Genomic DNA, 22,727 nt, shown 5'->3' with positions numbered 1-22,727 from the left:
CTCTTATGGCAGAAAGTGAAGAACTGAAGAGCCTCTTGATGAAAGTGAAAGAGGAGAGTGAAAAAGTTGGCTTAAAGCTCAACATTCAGAAAACTGAGATCATCGCATCCAGTCCCATCACTTCATGGCAAATACATGGGGAAACAGTGGAAACAGTGTCAGACTATTTTTTTAGGCTCCAAAATCACTGCAGATGGTGACTGCAGCCATGAAATTAAAAGATGCTTGCTCCCTGGAAGGAAAGTTATAACCAACCTAGACAGCATATTAAAAAGAAGAGACATTACTTTGCCAACGAAGGTCCATCTAGTCAAGGCTATGGTTTTTCCAGTGGTCATGTATGGATGTGAGAGTTGGACTATAGTGAAAGTTAAGTGCAGAAGAATTGATGCTTTTGAACTGTGTGTTGGAGAAGACTCTTGAGAGTCCCTTGGACTGCAAGGAGATCCAACCAGTCCATCCTAAAGGAGATCAGTCCTGGGTGTTCATTGGAAGGACTGATGTTGAAGCTGAAACTCCAATACTTTGGCCACCTGATGCAAAGATCTGACTCTTTAGAAAAGACCCTGATGCTGGGAAAGACTGAGGGCAGGAGGAGAAGGGGACGACAGAGGAGGATGGTTGGATGGCATCACCGACTCAATGGACATGGGTTTGGGTGGACTCTGGGAGTTGGTGATGGACAGGGAGGCCTGGTGTGCTGTGGTTCATGGGGTCGCAGAGTTGGATACGACTGAACTGAACTGATACAACCAGTACTGTTCAAGGTGCATCTGACACTTTCTATTCTGTGCCATACTGATGTGATTACATAGTCACTTCTCGTACTGGACCAAACGATCTTTGAGGATAATATCCATGTATGTTTTCGTCTTTGAATATTCCACAGAGCCTAGCACAATAATTTCACATAATAAATGGTCTCTCTCTCTACATGTATAATGAGTTACTATTATTAAAATCATTACTGTAGGAGCTATTCCTTCTAGAAACATCTGTAAACTACAGAAAATCTCTACACTCTACATTCATAGAGAAATTTTCCTTTAAAACTATCATTAGGGCTTCCTTGGTGGCCTAGTGGTTAAGAATCCGCCTGCTAATGCTAATGGTTTTGATCCCTGGTCCAGGATGATCCCACATGCCTCAGCGCAACTAAGTGAGCCATAACTACTAACTCATCGCTCTAGAGTCCAACAGCCACAACTACTGAAGCCCGTGTGCCCGAGAGGCCATGCTCCGCAACATGAGAAGGCACTACAGTGAGAAACCTGTGTGCCACAGCTAGAGAGGAGCCCCCACTGACCGCAACTAGAAAAAGCCTGCACATAAAAACCCAGTGCTGCCAAAGTAAATAAACCAAAAAAAAACCTAGCATTAAATTTTGACATCCTATAACTAATAACAGGGAGCTCCTTTAACTAAAGATCATATTACAACCAGCCTTAAATGAGATTTTTTTAAAAGATGGGGACAATAACACAAATGTGTTCTCAAAGAGAATTTAGTACAGTGACAAATAATTACCATTTATATTAACTGGTATTAAGATACCAATATATAGAGAGAAACCATTTATTACGACAAATCATTGTGCCAGGTAAAATTTAGGAATTAAACAAAGGCAAGAGGTCAACATTTCCATACCTATGATAACTTCTGCAGCAGGCAGTGTCTGAGATTTGACTTCTCAGTTCTAATACATTTTAATTCAGTGTATTTTAACTTTGTGGATCCCAACAAACTGTGGAAAGCTGTTAAAGAGATGGGAATACCAGACCACCTTATCTGTCTCCTGAGAACCCAGTATGCAGGTCAAGAAGCAACAGTTACAACCCTGGTTGACTGGTTCAAGATTGAGAAAGCAGTACGGCAGGGCTGTCTGCTGTCACCTTGCTTGTTTAGTCTGTACTCTGAGCACATCATGAGAAATGCCGGGCTGGATGAGTTACAAGCTGGAATCAAGATAGGCGGGAGAAACATCAACAACTGAGATATGCGGATGATACCACTCTATTGGCAGAAAGCAAACAGAAACTAAAGAGCCTCTTGATGAGGGTGAAGGAGGAGGGTGACAGAGCTGGCTTAAAGCTAAATATTAAACAAAATTTAAGATCATGGCATCCAGCCCCATTACCGCATGGCAAATAGAAGGGGAAAAGGTGGAAGTAGTGACAGATTTCCTCTTCTTGGGCTTCAAAATCACTGTAGATGGTGACTGCAGCCATGAAATCAGAAGATGTTTGCTTCTTCACAGGAAAGCTATGACAAACCTAGACAGTGTGTTGAAAAGCAGAGATGTTACTCTGGCAACAAAGGTCCACATAGTCAAGCCTATGGTCTTCCCAGTGGTCACATATGGTTGTGAGAGCTGGACCATAAAGAAGGCAGAGCACCAAAGAATTGATGTCTTCAAACTGCGGTGCTGGAGAAGACTCCTGAAAGTCCCTTGGACGGCAAGGAGATCAAATCAGTCAATCTCAAGGGAGATCAACCCTGAATACCCTTTGGAAGGACTGATGCTGAAGCTCCAGTATTTTGGTCATCTGATGCGAACAGTCAATTCACTGGAAAAGTCCCTGATGCTGGGAAAGATTGAGGGCAGAACGAGAAGAGGGCATCAGAGGATGAGATGGCTGCATGGCATCACTGATGCAATGTACATGAATTTGGGCAAACTTCGGGAGACAGTGAGGGACAGGGAGTCCTGGTGTGTTGCAGTCCATGGGGTCTCAAGAGTTGGACACGACTGGGTGACTGAACAACAATTTTAATTCAGTTTAATTCTAGTACATTTAACTCACTCTTTCATCTAGCTTTGTGTGTGACCTCAATTTAACCTCAACTTTAAGATTCTGAAAAGCCCTCTGTAGATGAGCTTTGGAACTCAGAAGCAAGCTGCATCTAGTCTGTTCAGAATTCAAGGTGAGTATGCACAGTAGCAGATACTTCCTCTGAGAAATGTCTGCAGCACACAACCCCACCCTACAACCTACAACCTATATGACCACATCGTTTCACTCCATAGAACGCCCTTGATAAATGAACAACAAGCGGATTACATACATAGATTGTTAGGGCTGCCAGACTGGGTGGCTTAAATAATAGAAACCTGTTTTTTCACAGTTCTGTTCTGAAGGTTAAAAGTAAAAGATCAGATGTCAGCAAGGTTGGTTTCATTTGACCTACAAATGGCCACTTTCTTGAGTCCTCAAGCGGTCTTTCTTCTGTGCATGAGTGCCCTTGGCGTCTCTTTTTATGTCCAAACTTCCTCCTCATATAAAGAAGCTAGTTAGAATGGATTAGGGCCCACTCCAAGGGACTCACTTTAACTTAAACACCTCTTTTAAGGCCCTGCCAGCAACTACAGTCAGTCTGAGATACTGAGGGCATACATATGAATTTGGGGTCAAGGAGAACAGCATAATTCAGCCCATGACAATAGCTAACTAGGTTCATTTATCTCTGTCCTAGGCATTAACTTAGTCTTTGTTCGTTTTAGAGCCAAAGCAACCTTTTTCAGCCACCCTTCCCCCAAGCAGGCTATAAAGAGAGAAGTGATTTGAGGATTACATTCCATGTAGCCCTCTAAGTGTCATGTGGGTCCCCCTGGGTACTTCACATACGACAGCATTCATGGCAACCCATCTGCAGCAATGTGGTTAACTGTTTGAGAGTCACCAAAAAGTTGTTCAGCAACAAATCTTACAGACTGTCTCTGAAACCAGAATAATGCTTTTACAGTCTTTCCCCCTTAAGGCATGCCATTTAATCAGAAGTACACAAGGGCACATCTGGAAATCCCTGTGGTCTTCCTGGAAGGTATTATCATTGATGAGGAAACTACTGGAGCGAGTACCCAAAGGCTCTTTAATACTTTTGAGGAGCAGTAACAGTAAGAGTTAAGATAAGAAAGGCAACAGTAAAGGCCTGGAGCCAATTCTTGAGGCTTCCAATGAGCTATTAGGGCGGGCTTCCCCCGCCCCTTAAATACTCTTATATATGACATGATAAATGAAGAGTTTAAAGAAAATAAGCCAGAAATATTGGGTTGGCCAAAAAGTTTTTGGATTTTTCCGTAACACCTTACGGAAAAACTCCAACAAACTTCTCGGCCAACCCAGTAGTACTATCCAGGTAAATCTCAGTCTTGATGCTGAGAACAAATCTTACACACTTCACAATGACATCACCTATGAGCAGTGGACAGAGGAGCCTGGCAGGCTACAATCCACAGGGTCGCAAAGAGTCAGACATGACTAAAGCGACTTAGAACACGAGCAGATTAAAAGCGCACTTGATTTTTACCAAGCTTTTAAAGTCATTTTTATAAAGCAAATGGATTTCAATCTCCTCATAACGATGCCTGCAATAATGAGGAAACTGCATATATCCCAGTCTCAAGAGAACCTTGTTTTATGCTTCAAATGGCTATCGCCTATGTTCTGTGTGTCTTACAACTTACACTTCATCTGAGGCAGCCTTAGGCCCAGCACTAATAACAATGAACAGAGAATACAGTTTATCAGCCAACGTAATTTGCACCTGTCCCCACAGTATGACTGTTAAACTCTAATTTGTACAAATACCTGGGCTTGAGGAAACCCCTTCCAGTAGATCGTGGTATTTGCTAATCCATCCATGATACAATGGGATCCTCACCCTGAGTAGTTTCCCTAAATGTGGGAGGCCTGGGATTAACTGTCCCATTGCTGTTGTTCTATGGCTAAGTTGTGTGACTCTTTGTGACTTCATGGACTGCAGCATGCCAGGCCTCCCTAGCTGTCTCTTATTAACTTTCAAAAGACCATCAGATGCAGAAGTCTCATTAAAAGCAACCTGCAATGAACAGTGTCCAAAGAATGTTAACTGAAAAATTCTCAGCACCATACTAAGAGAAAACTTTCAGCATAGATGACACTTAAATAACTTTCTCTGAATTTAATTAACCAAGTGGTTTCATTCAAAATACCTGAAAAATGATGGTTTATGCAGCAGGGAAAAAAATCCCTTTATATTGCTCTTATTTAGAAAATAGAAACAGCTCAACAACCTTACACAAAATGTATTACAAGCTCTCCCTTTCCTACAAAGGTAGTCAAGAACAAACTGACGCTGAATGTCGAATAATCAAGTAAAGATTCCTCTGAACTTGCTCGTGGTGCCATACATTTTTACTTACTAACGGTTTAGGTCATGACTTTTTGGAAAATTGCACGTCTTGGTATGCTTTCGTGGTCTCTACTCGCCTTTTGCCTTTTCTGCTTGTATCTGTTGTCTTTACGGTCTTCTGATACTTGCATTTTCTCCTTTTTATGTTCCTGCTGTGTCCTCCGAACAGGAGAAACCGGGTATAAGTGATCCAACCTCAAGTCATCTTTTTATTCTAGACTTTCCAGACTGGAACGGGAGAAAGACGACCCTGGTGCAGCCCAAATACTACCTATTCCACAAAGTGTGGGTGGAAAAGCGTTTCCTCGCCCTTCATTTTGTATCTACTTAACTAACGGCGCTGTCGTGCCCAAACGTAGAGATTGGCCAAGAACTAGATTTCCAAAATGGCTTTGCTCCTTTTGAGCTGACATCAGTCTATAAAATGCAATTTACTTCCCCTGCAACCAACCTTCCCTCTAACCCAAATATTACCCAGTACACAGACAACTGAACCTAACCTAGTGTAGACAACGGATTCGCATCTCCTAAATTCAGTAGAGAGCCGACACAGCCGTCGGACTAATGTGAAGAGTCAGAAGGGGGAGTGGGGGAGACACAGAACAAACCCGTTACACAAACCCCAGAGGCGGGTGTCGCCAGGATCGCGCCCTCCCGTCGCCGTGCCCACGGCGAGCACGCCTTCCCGCCGTGGCCACGCCTCCTGCCGCCTCGCCGTGGCCACGCCTCCCTCGACCCCGCCCCGCTGCGGCCACGCCCGACGTGAGGCGCGGGAGCCGCCGGGCCGGGGGCGGGGCCTGCGCCGCCCCTCCCCCCGCCGCCGCCGCCGCCGCTGCCGCCGGCGGCCTCCGCGCGGGCCTCCCAGCCCGTATTCCACTCACTTTGTTCTCCGCCTTTGTCCTAATCCACACCAGCAGGTGGAGCCGCAGTTAAAGTTTCCGAGTCCATTCCGGGAGCGGGAGCCCATCTTGCTCGCCGCGGAGGCCCTCGCTGGAGGAGGAGGGTCAGAGCTCGGGTGCAGCCAATCGCGGGCAACGCTGCTAGTTATCAGAGCAGAATGGGCTGTAGTTTAGTGAAATAGGAAAGCTGCAAAACACTGTGGAGTGTTCCCGTGTAAATAAAAAGAGGAAAAAAAAGTTTCTCAAGTCGCCGCTGCACGACGTCGGGCCGGCGCCGGGGCGGGGGTCTGCGCTCTCCCGAGCGGCCGCGCGCTGGACTTTATTGTGCCGCAACGAGCCCCCCGTCCCCATTGTTTGTGTTTTTTTCAAAATATGGCAAAGGTTCAGGTGAACAATGTAGTGGTGCTGGATAACCCTTCTCCCTTCTACAACCCATTCCAGTTCGAGATCACCTTCGAGTGCATCGAGGACCTGTCTGAAGGTGAGTCGGGCGCCCGCCCGCCGCCGGGCTGTCAGTTGCGGGCTGCAGACGTTGAAAGTTTCCCGGGCCCGGCCTCACGCGGGCGGCCGGGGCTCGGCGCCGAGCGGGCTGCGGGCTCGGCTTTGCGGAGGGAAACTTGAAGTTGATGGACGACGGCCGGCCAGGCGCGCGCGGCGTTCGGCCGCCGCCGGGGCGCCTGCCGCGGCTCAACTTGCGAGGAACTTGTTCGAGCGGAGGTAGCCATGTTGTCAGCTTTGTCTGGCGGGCGGGCGCTTCGCGAGACCCGCACTCGCGCCCGCGGCGCCGGCCGGGGGTCGCGCCGGGCTGGCCCCGGGCACCCAACGGCCTCCGCGGCCCCGGCGAGGAGGTGGGAAGGCAGAGGCATGTGTGTGGTCGGCGCCGGCGAGTTCGCAGCGGAGCCATCTTACCGAGAGTAGAGAATTGGGCCACCGACCCCGGCGTCACGACGCCTCCTCTCCGCGGGTGACGAGCGCGGCGCCCCGCCTGCCCACCTTCCTGCCCCCGAGCAAGAGGCACGTCCATTTTTAGCGCTCACGCTGGAGTTACCGGACTCTCCGGGGTGGCCATGCCCGGCCGCTTCGGGGAGGGGAGCGAGGCTGTCCTCGCGCTGATTTCTGGTTCCGTGGACCAACCAGTGGGGGAGGCGGGCGCAGGCTCGGCCCCTCGGCGCCACGGGCCGGCGCTCTCCGGGGGCCGCGGGTGCTCCCGGGCCGGCGCTCCCCAGCCGGCACCCAGGATGCTCGGGGCGCCCGGGGATGCTGGCGCGCAGGCTCGCCCCGAGCAACGTGGGCTCCTCATCCTTGGTGACTGAAATCTAATCTTCTCTCTCTCAGGAAGAAACATATTGCTAAGCTAGCAAGTTACATTTAACCTGAGAGCAGAAATAAGTAAAATATTTAAATAATTTCCAGGACTTGATCACTGGCTTCTAAGTAGTCTGAAAGACTTCCTTCAAGAACGTGTTGAAATCTAATTACAGCAAGTCCACATCCAAATACCCTGAACATAAAACACAAAAGTGGGCTAGGAAATAAAGTCCTGATGGCAATGCAAAATTTAATTTTTTTTTTCTAAGTACGTTTTAAGGTCCTCAGAAAGACATATAGCATGTGCGGTAAGAAATTCAGAAAGCTAAAATTTGCCAAGGTCTTTCCGATTTTATTAAAACCATCCAGTGCTCCATTTTCAAAATTTCAAGGGGAAAAAAAAGTTTAACTTCATCGATGGTAATTTTACAGCTAAATAGGGGACAGGCTTTTTTTGAACTTACAATTATGTTTAGCAAAATTCATCTTAAATTATATGCTAATCAAGGCATGTAAAGCATTTTCACTTTAAAAATTATCCTTTAATCCCTGTATAATGTATTTTAGGTAGTGTGTAAACTATTTCAATTACAAAAACCAACATATGCTCATTGTAATAAACTTTTTAAAAGTTGTTCATACATATATAAAGTAACACTCCTCTGTACTCAATACCTTCCGCCAACATGTCACTCAAAAGTAACCATAATTACCACTTTAGTATGTGCTGTTCCATACACTGTAGTTTTACTACAAATATAAAGCACATATGCACATACGAAAGTAGGCACATTTTGAAAGACAATTCATTTATTAAACTAATTCTTAAATGGGCTGTTGCTAATAAAAATTAAAGGGGGTTTTCCTTATTACCGAACTTTGAAACTATTTGGTTACTAAAGTACTGCCATAAGCATTTCAGCCACTAGGCCCATTTTCATGCCCACTAGACATTTTTTTGGTTTTACTATCAACTGCATATAAAAATGGACAAATGCAAGAGAAATACAATAAATGAGTCCCTTCCAATTTATACTACAGTGTTTTAGGCATTAGAACTTCTTGAAATTACTGGTATTTCTCAAGTGATATCTTCCATTTTAGGAGCGAGTTCTCAACAAGGAAGTTAGATGATTCAGGATGTTGTTACAGGGCTTTGACAATGGATGGCTGAAACCTGCCATTGATGTGTTCTGTTTGTAATGGGATCTTTTCAGAACCAAGCTGAATCCTATCAATTTTTACAGTACTGATGTCAGGAATACACCTTACTTTGACTTGTCTACCTCACTTCCCAGGTACTTATACTGGGCATTTATTTAGTACTTTTTAGGAGTTTAAGCTGAGTCATACTGAAGCTGCAAAGGAATCTTTCAAAAAGGTGCCATGCTTATGTACTCCACCTAGAGGCTGTGTGGATTAAGGAAATAGAGTTTACTTAGTAAAGACTTCTTATAGTCCCATCTTTTATGCTGCTGCTACTAAGTCACTTCAGTCGTGTCCAACTCTGTGTGACCCCATAGACGGCAGCCCACCAGGCTCCCCCGTCCCTGGGATTCTCCAGGCAAGAACACTGGAGTGGGTTGCCATTTCCTTCTCCAGTGCATGAAAGTGAAAAGTGAAAGTGAAGTCACTCAGTCATGTCTAACTCTTAGTGACCCCGTGGACTGCAGCCAACCAGGCTCTTCCATCCATGGGATTTTCCAGGCAGGAGTACTGGAGTGGGGTGCCATTGCTACAGTTCTTTAAAATATTTGTTCTTGGAAGTGAAATATAGAATAGTCCAATGAGAAATTTTCACTGTATAATTTTGTTTCAAGTTCCAGAGCTTGGCCATCATTTTTCATACTTTAAATTGTCAATAGCCCTCACATATTTTGACTTTCCTTTAAAAGCTGCCCTGTAGCTTTGTTTCAGAAAAAGTCTGAGTACTTAAGAGAATTTAGTTGAAATCTACTGTAAGACCTATACAGGGGTAGGACAGCAATCCACAGATGTAAGGAGAGGCTCTCCTGTTAAGTCCAGGAGATAGGAGACCTTGGGTGTGTTTGGTCTGATGGTCACCAAGCCTGTACACATTTTCATTGACTTTACTGCTGACTTTGTTATACCTTCTGTGGACTGCTGATTTCTCTGCTTCTTTACTGAATGGAGCCTTTTTAAAAAATGTTGATCAATACTTAGAGCTGTCAGTTGAATACATACTTAAAACATAACTGAATGAAGCTTCATACTTTAAAACCTCAGGTTTGTACTAATTCACAAATACTACATACTTTCCCCTAGATCACAGGTCTTCCCAAATAGTGTAATTAGCTTGAAATTTACTTGGTGACTTCCCTCACTCCCACCTCAAATGGAGACACCTGCAGACTGAAGTTACCATGATTAAATGAAACAGTTAACTTTTTAAATAAGTGAGTAAACTACTCCAAACTATCACCTGTGTAAAGCATTCCATCCTGTCCCTTCTTGTTTCAAATACAGGGGGCAAGGAAATGAAGCTGGGTTCAAAAAAAGATTAAGAACAAAACAACTGATGCTGATTTATAAATAAGTATTGAGTGTTTTAAACTCAGTAGCTATAGCAAGCATCCATAGCATAAAAATTAAGGTACCCTGAGTTACAGCCTATACTCCTTAAGGCTAGATTATCTACCCCTCGGCCTCTGCCCTCAGCCATGCCTTCCCACCTCCCGCAGTTAAATTCCTTTATTTCACTGTTGATTTGAGAGCTAAAAAGGAAAGAATTTATCTCAGATTTTTGGAAAGAGCCCAGGCTTTGGAGTCACAGAGACATAGCTTGGATTTTGATTCTTCCATTTACTAGCTGTGTGAATTTGGGCATATTACTTAACCTATCGAGAGTCTCAGCTTTACTTGTGTAACATGTATAATTAATCCCATGTGATACCTACGAAGCTGTTGAGGTTTTGAATAACAGGTGTGAGGTGGCAAGACCAATGCCCAGGTATTTTATAAAGGGATGTTTATAAGTTATAACCACATTCCTGCACCAGACCACAAATGCCAGCTTATACCAATTAAGGCAAGATCACAATCCATAGTAGTACAGATACTTATGAAATGAACAAACAATTATGGAAACCTCTGTGTGACAAATCCCAGGCTTCTCTTTACTTGGCTAGTTGAGTAGTTTCCATACCCCTTTCTCCTTAAAACCATTTCTCCACTTGACTTTTGGGTTACCTGCTTCACTGGCCACTAATTGGGTAACTTTAATTGATCCTATCTCCCTGACTTCTTAACTTTGGAGAGCTCCCTGGGCTCACTCGCTTGGAATCCCACCTATTTTCAAGGTTTCACATATGGACAGTTTCTAAATTTTTACCAGACTTATGATCTCCACTTATTCATTACCTTCTTCATCCCTGGAACTCCTGATGGTTTCCCTTCCCTGCCCCCAGAAAAATAAGTGGCTCTTGCTGGCTCGACCTTCAGGATATATCCACAGTGTTACTACTTCTCCCCTCTATGGCTACATGTGGTCCAAGACACCATAATTTCCTGCCTCAACTGAACTATCCTCCTGTTTCTTCCTTTGCCATCTTACAGTCTATACTAAACACAGCAACTAAAATGATCCTCCTAAAATGAAAGTCACCCACTCCAATATTCTTGCCTGGAAAATCCCATGGACAGAGGAGCCTGGTGGGCTACAGTCCATGGGGGTCACAAAAAGTTAAGACATGACTGAGCGACTAACGCTCACACACAAAATGAAAATCAGGCCATGTTGCTCCTCTACTCAGCATTCCAGTGGCTTCGCATGCCTCTTCATGATAAAGCCACAAATCCTCACGGTGACTTCCAAGCCCTGCATCCTCTGGCTACACCTCTCCCCTCCAAATCTCCCAGTCAGCTGCTTTCTCTTTTGCTCATTCTGCTGTTGCCCCAGTGGCTTTGCTTTTTCTCAAGCATGTGCCTGCCCATCTGGTCTTAGTACTTGCTGTCCCTTCTGACTAGATACTCATACTGCTTGTTCCCTCTCTTAATCTTCATCAGCAAATAGATAATCTCACGAGATGTCAGATGTGGGACCCTGCATCTAGAAATGTACTAGGAACTGAAGATAAAGTGGCCAAGGTCTGGGACAGAAGCATGACACAGTAAGAGGAAGAAGAAACCTCAAGGATCTCTTACTTCACTGAACTGCAGTTTATAATCACTATGAATGAGCAGTGCCTCGCCTATTCCTGTTACCTGTTGAAGGAACAAAACGAGCTTCAAAGTTATACAAGAATGACAACACATGATGGCATTAGATTCTCCACAGGTGACCCAGAAGCATCACCGCCCCCCATCCCTGAGTCTGGCGTAGACTTTGTGGAGTGGATCCAGGAGTCAGGCCACACAGTGCTAAACAACCTAAGAGGACCAGGAGGTCTCAGATAATTTGTATTTGTAGAATGGTGTTCCTCCCCCTACTAATGAGGAGGCCTCTTGCAAAGAGCAGTCATTGTGCTCATCTCTAGGTTCTTCTCACAGAGCACACTGTAAAGGGTGCTCAGGAAAGACTGAATTACATACAACAACTGAATTACATGGAGTGCCTTGGGTTGTGTTTCTTTCTTTCTTGTTCCTCATGCCTGTTCCCACAGTATATACTTTGACATATCAAGTGGTATAAGGAACCTTTGTTTCCTCTTCCCAATGTAAAGAATGGATGACAGGAAGGGGTGCCATGAGGGAGAAACCCCACTGTGAACCTTAGCAGTTGAGTTGAAGCCCTAAGGGGCTTCTGAGCCACAGGAGAAGTTTGCAAATAGTGATTTTTCCACTTTGGAGCTCTTTGATCTGGATCTATGCATAATATGGGTTAGCCCTTCCAAAGTGGGTTTGAAGTGAAGTGAAGTTGCTCAGTCGTGTACCGACTCTTTGCGACCCCATGGACACCAGGCTCCTCCGTCCATGGGATTTTCTAGGCAAGAGTACTGGAGTGGGTTGCCATTTCCTTCTCCAGGGAACTTCCCGACCCAGGGATCGAACCCAGGTCTCCCACATTGTAGACAGATGCTTTACCGTCTGAGCCACCAGGGAAGTCAGGTTGTTGAATGATGACATACAGAAAAGGGAGAGGGATTCCTTAGCCAAATAAATGTAGGAAACACTGGATTAACAATACTGGTGTTCTTTACTGAAGGATTTCTCAGACCCCCTTGCTCTGCCAGTGTGCTTTGCAAATCCTCAAGAGACGGTTGTAGCATTTCCCACGCTTTTGGCCATGTTGTTTCATGGGTGAGAAGCCCTGCCCAGGAACCAGTATTTCGCATAACAGCATTGTGAGACACTCTGGTATGAAATGTACGAATTTTATAAGGAGCACTTAGGTGCATTTCTGGATTTTCTGGTATGAAAAGCCAATTTTAGCAGCCAATAAATGGTGTAAGTGGACATTCAAAGGGTCTTTGATGTCATCTTGTAATTACTGAATATGAAATAATATTTTGGTTTTTAACCCTAGACCTGGAATGGAAAATTATCTATGTGGGCTCTGCAGAAAGTGAAGAATACGATCAAGTTTTAGACTCTGTTTTAGTGGGCCCTGTTCCTGCAGGAAGGCATATGTTTGTATTTCAGGTAAGATTATTCTTGGTATATCTGTATGCCAAATACATTTGTAAATGGTCCTCAGCCCTTTGCTTTTGGGCTACATCATTCTGGTTCTGCCGCATTCACTTTTTATCTGCTTCTTTCGTGTTTTAACAAGTTTATGTGTCATGAAGGAATGCCACCTCCTGGTTACGTGTGCTGAGAGTGTTACTGTGATTTTTACTTCAGGGTTTGCACAGCATGCAGTTAACCTTATACTGTGTCAGTACACATGTGATGGTTAATTTTGCACTCATCCTGTGAATAGCCCCTTAGTAGGAAACCTTCAGGGTGGCTGGCTGTCCAGCAGCACAAAACAGGGGTTCAAAATGCTTACTAACTGGGATCGTCAGTAATATGCATTTTCAGATTATAGTTTCAGACACTAGGAATGATGTAACAAAACAACTTTATTTCAGCATTATCAGCATTATCAGTAATTCAGCTAGGTTACCAGGTATGTTAGAAGATAAGAGATCTGTGGATCTTAGGTCACTGGAAATCCAGTGGTCTACTAAAGCATCTACCTTACACTTCTTATAGAGGATTACTATTACAAATCCACAGCTCCATCATTTATAAGGAGAAACTCTACTAATATATAATTATGTTTTCAGATCCCACTGACAGTATTTAGGTCTGTGCCAAGGCTTCAGACATTGTCTTCTGTGTTGAAAAATATTACTCCTTTCAAGGCACATCAAATTGTTGTATACAACTATCTAGTCACTTCTCAGTTATCCATGTTTATTAGAGGAAGATGTTTATAATAGTCCAAAGAGTAACTAGCCATAATTTTTTTTAAAAAAGATTATTAATTTTGTTACAAGTTTTGCTACCCAACAGTTCCATTATTTAAGTAGAACCCACTGAGAAGACTTCAACCAGGAAAAAAAAGCTAATTCTTCTATCCCTGAGCGCTCACTTCTTTCACTTCACAGATGAGGCCAATTTAAATGAATACTATTGGTTAAATAATCCCAGGAGATATGGGCTAAGACTCACTCAAGCCTATCTCTAGAGCTACCACTTGCTCCCTCCTCTTTCCTAAATTTGAATTCAGAATCTTGGTCTCCTAGCCTTAGTGCTTTTTATTAAAAAGCAACAACTATTATATGTAAATAAATGGTTAAGGAAAGCATAAATATACTGACTGAACGGCTCAAATATATTAGTTACAAGTTCTGTTAGAGACTTCCCTGGTGGTCCTGTGGTTAGGACTCTGCCTTCCAATGCAGGGAGTACAAGTTCGATCCCTGGTTGGGGAACTACATGCCCACGAGCCTCCTGGCCAAAAAAAAAAAAAACCAACCAAATCATAAAACAGAAGCAGTTTTGTAACAAATTCACCAAAGACTTTAAAAATGGTCCACTTAAAAAATAAGTGCTGTTAAGCTGAGTTGTGTGACTGACAAGGGTCACAGAGGGTATCACAGATGCCTGTGTAGGGAAGCCCTGCACTTGAAAACTAGGTTTAGTCCCACTCTGCTGCTTATAGACATGTGACTTCAGTCAGGCTCCTAGCCTCTCTTAGTCATGCCAGTCATCTCTGAAGTGTGAATAATAGCCTACCTCATAAGAATGTCATGAGGAATAAAGCAGTTAAGTATAATCAGTGACAGACAGCTTCCTGTTTCTATAATGAGCACTAAGTTTTTATTCTCTTAGCTTCTTGAAATTGTTATATAAAGAAGCAGTATTTGCTCTGATCCACAAGCCTAGAGAACCTATACTTCAAATATGTGCTGTGCATAGTCATGTCTGACTCTTGCGATCCCATGGACTGTAGCCTGCCAGGCTTCTCTGTCCATGGAATTTCTCAGACCAGAATACTGGAGTGGATTGCCATGACCTTCTCCAGGGGATCTTCCCAACCCAGGGATCGAACGCAGGGCGTCTTCATTGCAGGCAGATTCTTTACCATCTGAGCCACCAGGGAGGACCACTTCAAAGATGATACTTCATAATTCAAATCAAGAAACTTGAGGTGTAGTGATACACCTTTCAATGCTGATTAAAAAAAAAAAAACTTGCAAAAAAATGCCATATTTTTGAAACAAACTTCTAAAAATTTATCTTTTCTATGTGTTTATGTTGGTTAAGAATATTCCTCAACTTTGGGCTTTAAGTGCTGTAGGAAAAGTTATTAAAAACTATTTCCCTCTAGTGATTTTCACTTTGGTATGTGTGCACATGTTGCCAGAAGTACAAAGGAAGCACAGTGTGACCCAGATCGTGTGTTCAGCCTATGCATTTTTGAATTCACTGTTATCAGCAGGAAGGTACTAAAAGAGTTTTGTGTTTTATGTTTGAAACAAATTACCATAGTATTCTCCTGGTCTGCCATGATTTTGCCTCTCCGAATAAACATGCCTTCCTCTTAATTGTGTCAAAGGCTAGCAGGAAGGTGCCCAGACATCTGCCTCGTATTGCTTGTTGGAGTCAAAGATCTCTGCTTATCACTTCTCCATCCTAAATCATCTGAGAGGCCTGCAGGCTTCTCTCCTTGATTTCGCTCAGGCTGAATCCTTTAGCAAACAAATTTTAAAACACAAACATGCCTAGAACCAACATGCTGAGGGGATGGGAAGCAATAGTGGGAGAGGTTCCCATAGTATTACACCAGCTCTGTTTCCCATCTCCACCCAAAGGCAAACAGCATATTCTCAGGACTGGCCCCCTGTTCTATTCTGGTATTTCTCCAAAGAGATCATAAACCACGTCAGGGCAGGAACTGAGTTATGAATAAATTTCAAAATACTCTGTATATACTGTGTCTAGAACCATGCCAGAGTTGAAATCACAAAGAAGAGTTGGATGGGACTCCTGCCCAAGATAAAGCTTAGAATTTCAGGGAAGGTTGAAGAGTAAACATATTTAGATTGTTGGAATATATTAATAGAGACATTGTGTCAAATTAATATGAGTGCATAAAGAGTGCTATTAATTATATGTTTGGATTAGAAAGTGCCTTACTAAGAGGGATACATTTGACACAAGCTTTACATGTGATTTTTTCAGCAAGTTAGGGAAGGAATATATGCAAGGCACAAAGGCGTTACTACTACTACAATTATTATTACTTTTTAAAGAACTCACATTTCTAGACCAAGAGTGGAGTTAAAGAGATTGTAATGTTGATTGAGACCAATTGTGAAGGGCCTTATAAATGAAGCTAAAAATTGAGGGGTTTTTTTAATGTCAGAAATTAGGGTAGTCACCTGAGGTTTTTAAAACCCAGTGAAGGGACAGGAATAGATCTACACTTAGATAGCATTAGCATGTTGGCCACACTGCAAGTAGGCTACCGCTGGGGGAGACCAGTAGGGAAGTTTTAGCAATATTCCAGATGAGAGATGAAGACCTGAATTCTGCTTTCAGAGATGATAGACATTGAGACCGGAGAAGGCAGTGGCACCCCACTCCAGTACTCCTGCCTGGAAAGTGCCATGGACAGAGCAGCCTGGTGGGCTGCAGTGCATGAGGTAGCTTAAGAGTCAGACACAACTGAGCGACTTCATTTTCACTTTTCACGTTCATGCATTGGAGAAGGAAATGGCAAGCCACTCCAGTGTTCTTGCCTGGAGAATCCCAGGGACGGGGGAGCCTGGTGGGCTGCCGTCTATGGGGTCACACAGAGTTGGACACGACTGAAGCGACTTAGCAGCAGTCTTGTATGATAATGGCCTGAGAACTCCAGTCAGAAGTGCTCCCAAGCTGAGGCATGGGCTGAAGTGCTCAGCCAGGCCCAGGGATGGCCCTTTGTGCCACAGCAAGAGCAGCCAGTCTGTGGGACCTCATATGCTTCATGCCGCCAGAGTCGCTGCTCTCGGCCATGCCCAGTGCTGCCTGTCCCCAGCCTGTGACACCTTCCAACTAAGCCCTTCTTGTCTTCCACGTGGCTGTGGACAGGGCCCAACCCTTCGCTCAGCCACCTCCACCCCACCTGCCTCAAGTTTCAGCTTACAGCGGTTTGATTCAAAACAAGATCTGCCTCAGTCTCTACCTTCACTGACTTTCCATAGGATGTGGGACTATTTGTATTTTTTGAAATTCTGCTATAAAACTATTTCCATTCCACTTTCAGTTTTGTATTAATTTCCTATTAGAATATCTGTGTGTGGGGGTGTTGACTGGATATGAGAATATCGGTCCTAGGAAACTGGATAATAAACATTTGCTGCCAAAAGGCTGTATGGAATAATTAAATATTTACTGATTTTTAAGGTCTGAAATTATGACTGGGGAAGCTTGGACTCAATAAGATTTGATTTGTTTACTATATTTTATAAAAGGTTTTGTAATTGAATATTGCATAATCTGTCATAAACCAGCACACACAGTAGCCACGTGTATTTTCCTCTAGACGTGGTGTTGTTTTCAGGTATTTAGGCATATTGTGGAGAAACGTATGAACTATATTTTCTAGCTATAAGTCAGTTTCAAAAATGAGCATTTGCCTTCCCAGTATGATTTCCAAGTCTTGGTTGCTGTGCCCTTGACTGAAGGTGCTCAGTGTAACCAAAACTCCAGTTTTGCTTATGGTTAACAAGACTTTGTGCTGTTTCTTTCCTTTTTACATGATTCTAGGCTGATGCACCTAACCCGGGACTCATCCCAGATGCAGATGCCGTAGGTGTAACAGTTGTGCTAATTACGTGCACCTATCGAGGTCAAGAGTTTATTAGAGTTGGTTATTATGTAAATAATGAATATACCGAGACAGAATTAAGGGAAAATCCGCCAGTAAAACCAGACTTTTCTAAGGTAATATTCCTTTTCATTATTCCCTTTTCATTCACTTTACTATACAATTTTTTAAGCAGTTGCCATTTCATAGTACACTATGAAAGTGGCTTTGAGACAAAATAACTTTGAGGTCCTTGTGCTAACTAAAGCAAGCCAATCATTGTTCCCTTACCATGGATGACTTCAAAGCTACCTCCAGGTTAGTTATTAGCAGTTAATGTTGGTCAGGCACCTTGAGAGTCTGATGATTTAGAAAACTGACAGAGCCCCCAACAGGTCTCTGCTAATGGCTCTCTTTATGGCATTCCCCATACATCATGATTCTATCTACTTCCATCTTTAGGACATTCAAATTCCTGTTTGTTGTACTGATCATTCCATAATATTTTTGTCTAACTTCTCAAAATTGTAGGGGGACATTTTGTTTTTCATAGGAACATTGTTATCTCGAAACTCCCATATGCCTTGCTTCATCAGCAATTCTCAGAGGTTAAACTACAGGTCTTAAATATTATCTGGTGGTGAAAACAGTTAAGTTTCTGAGTGAGAACCTGAAGTCTGTGATTTGATATTCTCAGAAATACCAAGTACTTTATGATTTTACATTGGGAACTATAATAGTTTAGTAACTGGTGATTTTTGTGAGATTGAACATAACACTATCTGCCAGACCATGCCAGAAACATTACGCGGGAGTGGAATGGAATGTTCTTTCTGATAATAAGGCTAGAATGTTTTATTCTGATGTGGAACCTTCCCTTTCTAATTTATTAGTTACCTATATGGCTACTTGTATAGCAAAATGAGAAGGAACTAGAATATTGCATCTAAGAATGAGCAATAATAATTAAAAGATAGGAAACCATTAATAATGAGAGGTCCTATTTGGGGATACTTTGCATTTTACTGGAAAATATTACTGAAGAAAGACCACATCAAAATCTAGAAAGCACCTTAATTTGTTAAATGAAGCATCCTCTGATACATTCAAGAGATTCTCTACCTTTTAGGAAATAAGGATAGAGTTGGATGTTTTCTTGGATAGTAAAAAATCTGAATGATTCCCTCAGGCTCCCCACATCTTGTTTCCATTAGGTTAAAATAATTTCTTTACTGCAGCCCTATTGTTTATTAGTTTAGTATATTTTATTTGACTTATACCTTTGTATATGAATTAGCCCTTTAGGAGTACAAATATAAAGAACCATTCTATTAAGGTCTATTTGTATACGGTGATCTAACTTTCTTAGTGTTTGCCATTTATATGTTTTCTTTATCCTCTAGCTTCAAAGGAATATTTTGGCATCCAATCCCAGAGTCACAAGATTCCACATTAATTGGGAAGATAACACAGAAAAACTGGAAGATGCAGAGAGCAGTAATCCAAATCTACAGTCACTTCTTTCGACAGATGCATTACCTTCAGCATCAAAGGGATGGTCCACATCAGAAAACTCACTAAATGTCATGTTAGAATCCCACATGGACTGCATGTGACCACCTGCCATCCCTTTAGTACAAATTAAGCTATAAAAACACACAGAACTATTTCCCTGAAATTCCGTAAGTACATAGTCAAGATGCAATGTGAAGAATTTGTTTAAAAAACATCCTGTAGAAAGTTTATAAGAAAACCAGTATTTGAGCAAATTGTGGAATATAAATACAACTATTTTTAAGTAAGTTTTTCTCTAATGTGTTATTTTATTTGTTCTGAAACTAATCTGATTAAAACAGATACTATTTTCTTCTCTATATGTAATTAAAGCACTTAGAAAGAAAGATGAATCATTAGACCAGGTTGTAAAGATGTCTTAGCCTCTTGGATAATAATCTTTGGACCACTATCTTAGCTAACCTTTGAAAGAACAAAGTGCACTTCCACTAAATGTGTCTTCCTGTGATAACACATAATTTGGTTTGATTTAAGGGGCAAATTTCCATTTTCCTGGCATACCCTTAAAGAAGGGATTTAAAATAAACTATATGTGATCAAGAACTTCAAGAGCTAGTTTTCCAGGCCACTTTGAAGCCTCTTATGTCTACTATTCAATTCATATAATGTTAGACAGCATTCAGTTTGGTTCTAAGGTAACAAACGTGGTTAATTGTTTATAAGGTCCTCTGGCTATGATTTTTGTTTTTATAACAGTTTAGGACATCACAACAGTTCTTGAATCGTACATCATCACCCAGTGAATTCAACATGTCAGAAGCAGATACAAACTCCCTAAGTTTAAGAATAGAAGAGTAAAAAAAAAAAAAGAGTATAATGACTTTGTTCTGTTCATTAGTTTCATAAAAAAATACTATGAACATAACCCTTTAAAACTGTTTTGACAAGTCATCTGTTGTTGGCAGCATTTATATAAAAACAGTAGATTTGGAAAGATATATTTAGCTTTATCATATGAAATATATATATTTCCACATAAAGTACTTTTCTCCGTATCTCCTGACACTCACGTACAATATTTGTGGTAGACATATTCTAGATAGCTTTTTCAGATGAGGTTTTTTAAAAGCAATCTTGAAAAGGTATGCACTAACTAAATGGGCCAAAAGGTTCTTTTTCTTTGATGAGAGCTAAGTCCTTCCTCAAAAAGTTTCTTATGTTCCAGTAAATTAAGTGTAGAATATTCGCATCACTCTTGCTGCTAATCAAGACATTAGCCATATAATACAGAATTATGCAGTGCCTTCATAACTAAAACTTTTATACTGCACTTTTTAAAAGCATTTATTTTGAGGAAGGGAAAGGGGCATTTGTCTGAATATGGATTCGAAGCTGTATATATTTCCTGTCATTCTACAAAGTGACTTTGTGAAGCAAAATTTTGCTAAATGTTAAACTTGAAAGTTTAGTATACCAGATAATTAAAATACTGTCCACTAACTAGTTCATAGACTTTAAAAGTAAAATACGAACGACTGTTAAAACAACATGAAGAAAATTTCATTTTTGTCTAATTGCAATTAAAAGAAAATGTTAAAATATTAAAATGAAAATAAAACTAATACTTTCCAACCAAGAGCTCAGTGATTAATATAACAGGAACACAATACATGCATATTAGAAATAAAGCATATATAAGCCAAATTACCAAATCAACTCACAGCTGAGTCTTTATCCTGATTAATTATGATTGATTTGTACTGACATCAAACAGTTAGGTTTATACATCAATTTGTAAACTGACAGCTAATTTTCACAGAAGTTTGAGGTTTAAAAACTATTATCTCTTATTTAACATTTTGATGGTTCTATAATTTTAAAAAATAAAGAGTGAGTATTCAAACGTTAGGAACTAAGAAACTAGAATGCATAGGTTGTTTTTTTTTTTTTCTTTTTAGCTAGACACTGCCTAAAATAACAGCTAGAAAGTTTAGAAATGTTTTTTCCCTTTCTGATCATAGTGAATAGCTGTGTCCTGAGAAGATAAACATGAACAGATTACTTCTGCCACAGAGGAAATAGGCGAGTAGGCCAGAGGGAATGAGGGATCATTGGAGCTGAGAGAACAAGCTGAAGTCTGAGAAACATGCATGCATTCGTTCATTTGTAATCTTATACAGCGTTAGACTTTCATTTGGTCTTTACCCTCAGGTTTGAGGTTTTCTAGTTACCAAGAAAGTCAGTGGCAACAGTTTTCAAAACATTTCACTGTGATCTATGGTAAAAAAAGAAATTTAAGTATGACCCCCATAACACAAGTATGTATATTAACAATTTTCACATAATACACCTGTAATAGTGCACCTTTTCTGTGCACTAGTATACTGTAGTATCTGGTACTGTATTTGAAAGTGCTGGTTCTGACCCATGAATAACTTTCTATGACCCTCTAATGGGTTGTGATACAGTTTAAATAAAGTGTAGTTTGGCCCTTTGGGTGGATTAGAAGTAACAGTAACTTATCTACAGTTCTAAAATTTATATTCCTTCTACCTGCCATTTCTTTCATATTTGGGTTATAACCTTGGCAATAAGACAGAAAAGTGCTAATTCAGTGCATCCAGCAGCCATTCAGTTTAAAACTATCCAAATAGTCTGAAATTACTAGTAGTCCACAAATTAGCCTGGTCTTATTTCTTGACACTCCATATAATAATTAACTTAGGAAACATTCCACGTCATTACTGGGGAAACTCTTTTATTTGTTCATTGTTAATATCATTTAATACAGAGCTCTAAAATACTGAGTCATAAAATTTTGAAATGCACATGAAGTGTTCTTCATATATTCCTGCCTTTTCCCTTCCAGTACCCTAAAGCTTGTCAACTCTTCTCAATCCACAAATCCCTTCTTGTCGGTGCTTAATATACTGTTTAGTTATATTTCAAAGCTGCTGCTGCTGAGACCCCTTAAAACAGGGATCTTGTTACTAAGGACCATTAATGGAGCACTTCCTGTTTTATAAGTTTTAAAATATAAGCTTCTCATGAGAAATCTGAGTACAGGCCATGGACAGTAGACATCCCTAACAAGTAACAACATTTGTAAAATGTATGAAACCAAAGGCCTACTATAGGAGAACAGGAGAAATATTTTCCCAGTCAAAACAGTGTAGAAATTTTAAATGGCATCAAAACATGTCTTTTAAAATAATTTTTTCCTCAAGTCACTCTATAATCAAATCTTAACATTCTATCAGCAAAGGCTTTAGATATACTGTACTTGAAGAATCAGTGTATGAATGAAGCTCCATGTTGCAATGATAAAAGTACACTTTCCACATACTAAGACACATTTTCTACCTAAGAATTTTTAGCAGGAATCACTGCTGCCTGTGAGATCCATAAGCATGAAAATGCCTTAAGCTTTATGCCATCTATTTACTTTGTAAAGTGAGATTTTACCCCTACTTAGTTTCAGCACTGTTTGCTGGGTCTTCACAGAATTATATATGCTGCTTAAGGCTATACAAAAGTAATCACTAGAGAATGAGAAAGTTGAACACAATCATTTCAAACTAAGATACAAA

The 22,727-nt window shown here is 41.5% G+C and overlaps 2 protein-coding genes across 9 annotated transcripts in view; one reads left to right on the top strand and one right to left on the bottom strand.

The window, feature by feature from the left end:
- Window positions 1-22,727, bottom strand: part of MCM9 (minichromosome maintenance 9 homologous recombination repair factor) — an 88,231-nt gene that overhangs the window by 39,717 nt on the left and 25,787 nt on the right. Inside the window, exon 8 of one of the 8 annotated variants that reach the window (XM_042253275.2) lies at window positions 7,711-15,002. The exons of 6 other annotated variants lie outside the window; for them this stretch is intronic. In XM_042253275.2, the coding sequence (XP_042109209.1) occupies window positions 14,812-15,002 (191 nt within the window). In that variant the 3' untranslated portion in view covers window positions 7,711-14,811. Of the gene's footprint in view, window positions 1-7,710; window positions 15,003-17,565; window positions 21,413-22,727 lie in introns of those variants that run through there. One more of the 8 variants, XM_042253277.2, reaches the window with a different exon arrangement.
- ASF1A (anti-silencing function 1A histone chaperone) lies at window positions 6,214-20,006 on the top strand. The gene is given in 4 exon segments (NM_001166188.1): window positions 6,214-6,552; window positions 12,865-12,980; window positions 17,583-17,759; window positions 19,026-20,006. Coding segments are annotated over 4 exon segments (615 nt in total). The 5' UTR covers window positions 6,214-6,443; the 3' UTR covers window positions 19,239-20,006.

This window comes from Ovis aries, chromosome 8 (assembly GCF_016772045.2).
Source record: "Ovis aries strain OAR_USU_Benz2616 breed Rambouillet chromosome 8, ARS-UI_Ramb_v3.0, whole genome shotgun sequence".
In the NCBI taxonomy this organism is placed as follows: domain Eukaryota; kingdom Metazoa; phylum Chordata; class Mammalia; order Artiodactyla; family Bovidae; genus Ovis; species Ovis aries.
Note: the sequence above shows the minus strand (reverse complement) of the source record. Positions and strands in the feature narration are given on the sequence as shown.